The sequence below is a fragment of the Euprymna scolopes genome, chromosome 3 (genome assembly GCF_053919585.1).
Source record: "Euprymna scolopes isolate OS-2025 chromosome 3, ASM5391958v1, whole genome shotgun sequence".
Classification (NCBI taxonomy): domain Eukaryota; kingdom Metazoa; phylum Mollusca; class Cephalopoda; order Sepiida; family Sepiolidae; genus Euprymna; species Euprymna scolopes.
This window is the reverse complement of record NC_136484.1, coordinates 160058682-160069600: the sequence shown is the minus strand read 5'-3', so window position 1 is coordinate 160069600 and position 10919 is coordinate 160058682. Positions and strand designations below refer to the sequence as shown.

Below are 10919 nucleotides of genomic sequence, written 5' to 3'. Positions count from 1 at the left end.
AATTGTAAAATACAGTAATTGCATATATATATATATATATATATATATATATATATATATATATATATATATATATATCTGTCTTTCTGTCTGTCTCCATATTTCTATCTACTCTTAAAATAAATGAATGCCCATGCTCGGTTCACAGAGGCTTTCAGCTCATTTGTGTTACTGTGGCTGGTCTTACAGGCCCTTGCATCAATATGCGCGCACACACTGAAATCAAGGGGGTTCAAATCTGTGGAGGCCAAAAGTCTTTGGGCCAGAAGTTTATGTTAGTCTCTAACCAGTTCTGCGCTATTTTGGCGGTGTGTGCGGGTGCGCCGTTCTGCTGGAACACGTAATCTGCTTTCTTGGTAACCTTTTAACCCATGGAAGAACTTTAGTTTCCAAAATGTCTTTGTTAACAGCGGAGGTTAGCCTGTATCCCTGTTCAAGCCACACTGGGGGTATCTTCTCCCCATTGGATGCTACGACCCCAAGCATCATGACAGATGCTGGATTCTTGGTTGTTAACACTTTCTTGTGGTTAGAGACATCATTGGCAAAGCTTACGACCCGGTCGTTCTGCCTGTTGAAGACTGGATCGACAGTGAATGTTTTCTCATCGGAGAAAATTAGGATACGATTCCCGTGGCTCTTTAAGTAATTCAACAGGCGGGTGCTCCTCTCCATACGTTTATGAATCATTGCAGCACTCAAGAGGGGTCTCTTGGAACGTCTTAGACTCTTTCTTCCCATGCTCTTGACCACCCTGGACACTGTGGATACAGAAATCTTCATCTTTTGAGCCAGTCTTGTCATTTTCAGCTCAGGATCATTTTCAAAGGACTTTTTGATGGTTTCACGCCTAATCTTTTTAGGCCTTCCTGATCGAGGTCGATCCTTGAGGGTCTCCGAGTTATTCAGACGTTGGGCAACACGATACCCAGTCATTCTCCTGACGTTTAGTAGCTTTGCAATGTCAGTTTTTTTGCGACCCGCGCGCAGCAAAACAGAGATTTCATTTCTTTTTCCTTCCATTGGGTTGTACTTTTAATTTAGGATTTTCTCAGGAGTCAATATTGTATCTGTAATATATAAGTATTAATTAGACGTACTCAAATGTTAGTTACAATCAATAATAATACATGGATTTATAAAAATAAAAATGTAACAGGACTTATTCAAAACCCGGTATATGTTTTGACAAGCTACTGGAATTAACCTATACTCCTGATCTGAAATGGAACACTACACCAAGTATGTTGCCAAGATCGCTGGAAAATGGTGGGATCTTTCTACCGCTCCACAAGATACCTCATTTCTGACGCAATTCTCTATCTATATACAAGCCAAGTAAGTCCGATGATGGAGTACTGCTGCCACACCTGAGCAGGACCTGCTAAAACAGTCGATCCTGCTTTGACAGCGTACAAATAAACTTCATAGTTTAGTGGGGGGATATCCTTGTCTCTTACGTATCGAGCCTGTCTTTGGTTTATCCTTAGTTCCATGGCAAGGACTCGTCTGAGCTTCAATCTCTGGTCCTTCCCTCGTTAATTTTCACGTAAAACCCCCGTCTACTGAAACCACTTCAAGAATTTTCCCAACTCTTTATCTGTGCCTAAATCAAAACGTAGAATCCATGAACAAAGCTTCTTTCTTAGAAGTGTACGCCTGTAGAACGCTTTACTGGTTTCCTGTTTCCCACCTGACTCCAAATTGCATATCTTCAAGTCAAACATAAAAAAATCCTGATAACCTCCGCTTAACTAAGACACTTTATCACATCTCCAATTCTAACGATTACTACGATATTATTCCATCGATTACTGTACACGCAATAACCCTTATCCCCGAGTAGTTTTCGGGCCTTTATACGTGGTGATTACCACGTAATCTATATATATATATATATATATATATATATATATATATATATATATAGAGAGAGAGAGAGAGAGAGGGGTTGAGAGAGAGATAGAAAGAGGGAGAGAGAGGTTGAGAGAGAGGTAGATATATCGTGTATGCCTTGTTTTTTTTCTCCCTTTCAATGGATCATAACGCTTCTTTATGTTTGTACGTGTAGTTTCTTCCGTGTCTCTCTCCCTTTTAATTATGAATAAAATATATCGATTCATCTTATGCGAAGTGATGGCAAAACCGGTTAGCTGATCTCCGCTGTGTCTTCTTAGTCTTGTAGCTTATATTTTAATCATGAATATATAAAAAAACAAAGTAGTTCTTTATAATGGTAAATTAATTGTTTTTAATCAAATCTATTGATTGCCTGCTATTGTTGAGGAATTATCCGAGATTTTACCGAGAGAACGTCACATATTACATTACTAAGTCTTAGTCAATAATACGTTTCAGCGTATATTACACTATAAAGAATATATTGTAAGTTTTAAAAGTTTTTTAATGGCTTCAATTAAAACTTTAAATGCAAATGTCAAAAATCATTATTCCATTCTTCTCTAGACAGACACAAATCAAAACGCTGCCTAGTCGTATCCTTCAACCAACTATTAGTTTTATGAAATTATTTTTACATACTGGCTTGAATTTAAGTGTAAAATACAAATGCCACTATTATAGATAAATGTTTCTCTAACCAGAATAATTCATTTCAAACCTGTCCATATCTTATCAAAGAACCTACTGCCCTGTTGTTTTTGTGCAGTGATAAAACTTCCCAAATCCATATGTGATCTTAGATCGTAGAAATGTGAGAACTTTTGTCAAAATTGGACGTGCTACTTTAAACCGATTTTTTTCAATTATCGATATTTATACCTAGCAGATGCTTTCCGATACAAAATCTACATAAGAGCACTCTCGTGTGTTTTAATTTTAAAAAAGCTCGTCCAGATGTTTTGGATATCATAGGAAACGCACTCATACACATACAAAGTTCCGTTCATATAACAGTATATATTTTATACGTATATATATATATATATATATATATATATATATATATATATATATATATATATATATATATACAAAGAGAGAGTGAAGGAGAAAGAGAGATACACACAGATAGACTGACAGAGAGATGCGAAAATATGTGCACTTATCATTTTCCAATAAATCGGAATGGATTTTTTTTCTGGATTCTTGCACGTTCAACGTTCGTCTATGAATATAAATAAAAGATATTTCAAAATCTCTCGAATTATGGAAAAAAAATGCAACCTTTAGTGTCCAAAAGTTTAATCCACTTATGTCAGTGTTCTCTTTTGATGATCTGATCCGGCGGGTAAACCGTGCAATCTGTGATCGCACTTCTAATAAATGATTTTAATCGCTGATTCGTGTCGATATAATTTCATTAGGTTTTGGTGGAATGAATCATTGCATTTTTCAATAGCTAAATATTTCGAATGTTTTTTTCAACTTTGAAATGAAGAGAATTAGTTCAACCGTACTCAGAAGTAACACGTAATTTATTGTTTGACTATCCAGCTATGTAATAAAGTTAATTCATCTTTGCTTAATTGTATTATTTAAATTAGAATTTAATTGTAAATGTGTATGAATCTTATTTAAAACAAGTGAAGCATGCATGATCCCCCGTGAGTGCACAGTGAACGAGGCAGAAAATATGGCTAAGTTCAGCATTCGTCCTCCCTCCTCCCATTTAGTCTAAAATACCCCAGAGGACGAAAAGTTCTGGTGAAAATGGGCAAACGATTAAGTTTAAGGCCTAAACATATGTACATTTGAGTTATGCACCATGTAAAAAAGAAACTACTAAGGCCATCAGTTGACCTCCAATTTAGCCACAAACGTCCCCGAAGCCTTAATATATTTTAATTTGAGTTCAGTACGATGTAAAACTGCTAAATAAGCATATACAGAAACTGTTGGACAAATATGGTAACTTAGTCCCTAAAATGGAGTGTTTTCATTAGCCCTAATATAGAGCCCTTGTGCCACACCCAAGAGTTATCACGAAGTAAAGACAAAAAAAATCTTTAGAAATCACTAAGTCACAACTTTACAGAAAGTTTGATAAAATTTCAAGGCATCACTCTTTTATGAGTTCAAAAATGTCAAGTTTACCAATTTAAACACAAAAGGCAACACTGGGGGTGGGCAATCGGACTTTTTCTGGAAAATCCATTCTGTTACTTTTGATAAAGATGGTGTTTGGACGTCCTTCTATTTATTACTTTACTATTATTATTAAACGTTCCTTACTTACTGCCGCAGATGCATCGAACACGAGATGGATTGTAAGCTTCGATTCTTCTATCAAAAGCATATCTACCATGCACCCTGGTTGCTGCGGAGAGACACTAATCTCCTGTATGTACCATCTTCAGCGAAACCAACTCTTCACGTGGTCGCCAACCGGAACCCTACGACCACAATTCCCGTTACCCCTAATTTCCGGTGCACGTCACCCCTAATTTCCGGTGCATCTAACTAGGTTGACAAAAGGTGACTTGAGTGTTACGTATGTCAAATCCAACCTTCTGTGACCCCACTAAACTCGCTGATGGAAATCGAAAATATACCTACATAACTTGCTATTTCTACAACTACCTAGATAGCATTTAAGCTGGGGTTCCCAATACTACATGTTTTACTGTTATCATGTTTCAAAATTTCAAAATATTCGAAGGCGTAGTTATTTAGAAAAGTGCGGACGGACGAACAGACCAACTGAGTGAGGTGAATTTAGAGGTCCACCTTCTTTTTGTTGGCGGACCAAAATCCTTAATTAGATGTTTAATTGATATAAGTGCAAAAATGTCATTTAAAAACCCTTTTGACACGACTGTCATAAACAAACACCACCTTAAACATAATGGATATATGTTTAAATTTTAAGAGCTTGATGTGGTTTTATAATTCATCACGAGTAAGACAATGGAAAATGTACTTTAAGTTTCTTTTTCTCGTGTCTCGCCTTCATTAATTTTTTAAACCTTTACACATTAAGTGATGTTTCTAAAGAAGAGACAAGGATTGCAGGTTTTCTAGATTTGAATCTTTTTCATAAAAAAGCTTGTTATTTGCTACATTTTGACTTTGACTTAGTATTTCTCGTTTATTACATCAAATTTTGAGTGACTTCATGAAATTATAAAATATGTTCATTAAAACGTTCGATACTCTATTGTTCACTAAGCCATTTCCAACTTGTATAAACCTAATATTATATAATTAATGAAGGCTTTATGTATTGGTTAGGTCTTGAAAGTGGGGGGGAACCGGAAGGGTTATCTGGACAACTTAATTAAAGTCATATTTAATCCTGTTACCATACAATAGATGTATGGATACGAGGAGAGTGTTACAAAGCATTAGCACCATGAATCCCATCATTATTTCCATGTATATTATGGGGTTACAAATTTGCGAATTCGACGACGTTCAATATGTGAACTACATGCAGGGAATTCAGCAAAAAAACAAGTGAAATGTTCGGATTCCTTTTGTCTTATAATACATTTTAAATTCGGAATCCATGTCAAACAATTAATGTCATCTCATCAAAGTTAATTATAAATAAGGTTTGAAAATTATCTTAAAAAGATATTTCTAAACTTACTCGAATACAAGATATATCTTGTCAACAAATATTTAAAGGTTCAAGTATCCTTAGAGTAACAGAGTGAGGAAAGGTTTTACAGCACCCAGGACATGCGTATTCTATCTCTATACTGATATCATTACGCGGCATTAAATATTTCTTACAGAATTATAAATGTGTATTAAAATTAATTCGAGTAAAATGAAATTAAGAATGATATCATATGTAAGTGTTTAACCAGGATTATTTATTACTTACGATTAAGAATACTTGTCTATTTGAGTCTGCCGTGCGAAGGCTTAATTAATTTTATTATAATTGTGTAAAAACAAGTTATATTACCTTGTGCTTTGGGTACAACAGAACCCCCTTCTCCTTTGCGATAGGCTTAGTCTAATCGATTATCAAATTATTCTAAGGAGGTAAATGACTATTTACTATGTTATAAAACGGATAGTTTGGGCAAGTTTCTTTAATTATTGTTTTATATTTAACGCTTGCTTCCTACTTTTACGATTGTTATTCCGTTTTTATTTTCAGATGTTTTCCTTAAATTCTCCCAAAGTTTGGGGTGTTACGTTTCGAACTTTGCCAGATCACGGAAATCCAGTGATTCTGCAATTTGTCATGAATAATATTTATGAAAATCACAAATATACGAAGCCGAATATTTTCAGCAACATTTGAAAAATATCTTAATAAATAGAGTGTATTCATTAAAAAACAGATGCAACGTGATATATATTTTAAATTCAAACGGTTTTAAGTAATTAAAAAAAATCACTTCATGTTATAAACGGTATGCACACTTTGAGTATTAACGTATATTTTTCTTGTTTGGAAAAAGAAAAAAAAACTTTTCACATTAGTAACAGAATATATATATATATATATATATATATATATATATATATATATATATATATATATATAGTTAATAATAAAATGTATATGGCGATTAAGCTTCACTGAATATTCCGCGTTTCATCCACTCCAGGATTCTTCAGACTTCTGCGCGAATTTTGTGGTTGTCTGTCGTATTTATATACGCACCTATTTAGATTTTAGTTAGCCAATCAGCTTTCTAGTATCCACCGCGCCCTTCCTATTAGTCAGTGAACATAAACTTACCGGAAAAACGCCTATTGGACCTCTTGTTTACCTAATCCTTTTTGTGTGCTCTATTTTGCCTGAATATCTAATTTCTTTAGCTGTTTTAAATTAAGGTTAGTTTTATTGTTATTTTTATGTTAGTTTATATATATATATATATATATATATATGTATATGTAAAGATATATATATTTATGTACATGCATATATGTGTGATCGTTTATGTATATTCATGTTTATTTAATGTATTTATTTGTTTATGTTCTATTGTTTTTGTTAGTTTTAAAATTATTTTGTATCGCTATCCTAGAGTAAATTTTATTGTGTGAATACAATTGGTCGCAATTTCTCTCCTAAAGTTTAATAGATGCTGGGGGTTCTTTAAATACAGGATAGCAAATATTTCATGAAGGCATAATTTACATGGTTCGTCTAAATGCCTACACGTGGTAGCTTGTCTTATTATTTTTCATTCGACTACCGGCGAATGTCCGCTTTCTTTGAGTTTCCAGTATTTATTCGCTAGTGTTGTTTTTATACGGTGTTTTTTATTGTTGAATATACTTTTGTGGTCATAATATCGAATTTTATAAATCTAAGGAAGTCATACCTACGTAATATTTCTTGTTATTCGGGTTTTCTTTCGCAAATATTGTGGCCTGGTAAACTATGCTTTTGGTTAGACATTTATTTTGAAGTGTGATAAGTGTGTGGTGTCTACAGTTGCATTTATCTTGTTCGTTATTAGTGTTTTTATGTTCATTTCTAGTATGGATGTTGTTATCCGGGGTTGGTTTATTATTATTATTATTATTATTATTATTATTATTATTATTATTATTATTATTATTATTATTATTATTATTATTATTATTATTATTATTATTTCTGCTAGTGTTAGTTTTATTTTTGTCATGGTGTCTACTTTTTTATTGTCTATTGTGTTGTTGTTTTTTACTTTGTTTTTATTTAATATTTTGTTATTATGTGGTTTAATTATTATCTCTAAATTTTCGCAACAGCTGTAGGATAACTTTAAGGTATTTTATTGAAAATTTTGTGTGAGGGGTTTGTTGCGGGAGAGCGTTTTTCAATAAGATCTAGAAATTTCTTGCCAAGTTTTGTGTTTAATATTTGATTGTATGGGGCCGTATACCAAATTATGATTCTTTTTCTTCTATTTTTAATTTTATTATAATTATTGGTGTTTTGTTGCTTATATTTGATATTTTTGTATTCACTGTTTTTTAGGGCTGTTTCGTAGATATTGGTTGACCTGTTAAATGCATTTTCATCACGAGTTATTGCTGAGTCTACTTACGATCGAGAAAGGAATGTGTTCTATAATTGATGGTTGGTGGTTGTACTTAGGGTTTACGTATATTGGAGTAGCGTTATCTTTTAAATAGGGTTCATATGTGTTTTATCTAAATTTAACATGACGTCCATGAAGTTTGTTATTTTTATGTTAGCTGATACGTCTGCAAAACAAAATACAAGCAAAAAAATTGTAAATCGAATGTGCAAATAAAAGTGTTTACAATGAATTGTTCTTTTTAGATACTGGAAGGATGGACACATTGGATAGGATTAGTAATTATTTTTAAGAAATGCCAAAACAGATTAAACGGGTACAAACCAGACTAGCTCGCAACTTTTATTTATTCCATTTGTACATATTGCTCATACTTTTGATTTGAAGTAGTTTATAATAATTTAGTTTATAACTGGGTCTATGGTATAAGATCATTTTCGAATATGCAATATATATTGGTGGATCCATATATATAATCTCCTATGTACGTTAACATTTAAGCATCAGTTTTGTTATGTGGTTAATACTTTTTACTTCAATAGAATCTATTAAATTTGAGGCTGTCACTTTTTTCCTATTAGACGTTTTCCTTTGGATTTTAATTACATTTAATTATATTAATAGCATTCTAATAAAAGATATTCAATTTGCGTTATCTGTATGAAAACACACTAATGCTAATTGCTATTATAACCCATTATTTTAATTAACTCATTGAGTTATTCATTTTTAATAGTTTTTGTGTATTATCTTCTTTTTTCCTACTTCTATGCTTAATTCTTTTTTGGCACGTGTTATTTTTTCTCTTGTTTGTATTGTTTCGCAGTTACTTTATTTTTGTACTAGCTTTCTTTACACTCTGTACATAATTTGATAAAAACGGACATTTTGATAATAAACATTTCATTGATACGTTTCTCGTAAACTCTAACCAAAACCTTTAACATTTATTCCCAATCAAATATAATCTTTCATAATATTTGATAAGTAATTACCGACTTGTTAAATCATACTGTAACGATATAAAAAAAGCAATAATATCTCATCTTATTTGGGAAATAGTTGGAGCCAGAAAGAGAGAAAGAAAGGGGGTGATGGGGAAACGTCAGTTATCGTCTTCACTTTCTAATAAATATATTCCCAGCAAACACGGTACGTTTCATTAAATTACCCATAGTAAATATTCCCGATTACATATTTGAAGAAATGTTTTTCCTAAGATACATTTTTATTTATTTAATGTATTTATAGACAAAATAATATAAAAAACATGTATTTTTTATAAACTATTACGTAAGTTGTTACACAAATAAGGTCCTCATGATCGGTATGGAAGCATTTTGTCAGTATTATAATATTTATCATATCTAGTAAATATTTCACTTCATATACATTGTTTATGCTTGAAATAATTTAACACGCGCTCAATAACAAAATGTCTAATGAGTTTATACTAAATTAAAGTGGGCAGGCATGGTCGAACGTCACGCGAATGCAACTGTCTCTTTATTTATTTTATTTACCTTTTCTACAGAAGGCTAGACATAAGGTCAGATGTGAACATATAATGTGTTTCTGTTAACGAACTTAGCAAAATTAATTATGGAACAACTGTAGTCGACGATAACATTAATAATATATATTATTTTAATTGGAATTTATTATTGAGATGAGTATTATTTATATTAATTTATTGTATTGCAGACTATTATTTTCATCGTTATTGGTTGTCGTTTCACGATGTTTCGGCCTACTATTCCTCTGGCCTTCGTCAGGTGGTAACCGAGACGGCTAGGAACTTTGACTGCGCTAACTTCATTCTCAGCAATCACTGCCATCCGGAGTTGTTGTTGTCTCACCACGTTTTGGCCAAGTAAGCCTCTGGTCAGCTTTGTGTAGGATTGAAACCACTATCTTCAGACAATGCTCATCTGGAACCGTAGAGATTCAACGTCTCTATCAACTGCGCCACAGGCCCCGAAGGGCGATCAAGGTTGGATCTTTTGATCTTATAAATCCACGTTTATTTATTATCTGATCTTATATGGTCGGGTCCGTACCGAAAGATATATTTATTATTTTAATTGGAATTCATTATTGAGATGAGTATTAATAATGATTAATATTAATTTATTTATTGCGGACTATTATTCTCATCTTTATTGGTTGTTGTTTCACGACGTTTCGGTCAATTATTCTTCTGGCCTTCGTCATGTGGTAACCGCGACGGATATGAACGTCGGATCTCCCAACTGCATTCTCAGCAATCACTGCCATCCGGAGATATTGTCGTCCTTATCCTTAGTGGTTACCACCTGACGAAGGGCAGAGGAATAGTAGGCCGAAACATCGTGAAACAACCCCCAATAAATATGAGAATAACAGTCCCCAATACATCAATTTATATAAAGATTAATAATGTAATGCATATTTTAGCACTACTAATTTATTTGTGAAGGCGATTCGTATAAATAATTAAAAAGTAAAAAATATAAAAATTAAGACGTTTCTGTTATATAAAGTTATATGCCATGGCAATACCATTCACTCTAGCTGGCTGTGTAGTAGATTAATTCCTACGGTTGCCAATGAGTAGGAATAACACACTAAATATGACCTTTACGAAGCTAACGATGAAAGCTGTCCTGGAATGTTAAATGAAGGCAAGTATAATATATGGAGTAACTAGAAAATGGCAGAAATTATGAGAAACAATATCTTCGCATACTTCTTACATAAAAGAATGACGAAATATTCTATTATCTGAAGAGCCCACGTTTGAAGAATGAACTTATTATATAGGTAACGAGAATTGGCGAGATTAGATCGAGAAAATCCGAGAATAGGCAACTTATATTTAAACAATGTAATCAAATCATTGATGTCTGTAAAATTTGAATCTTAAAAGATTTATCTAGTGACTAACGGCTGACCCCCAAATGCTAATTTTGAACA

General features: G+C 32.8%; 1 protein-coding gene across 1 annotated transcript; it reads right to left on the bottom strand.

Moving 5' to 3' along the window:
- Positions 1-297: 297 nt before the first annotated feature.
- Positions 298-936, bottom strand: LOC145263036 (uncharacterized). Its single transcript, XM_080119870.1, has one exon. The coding sequence runs from the start codon at positions 934-936 to the stop codon at positions 298-300; it is 639 nt and encodes a 212-aa protein (XP_079975996.1).
- Positions 937-10919: the final 9983 nt, after the last annotated feature.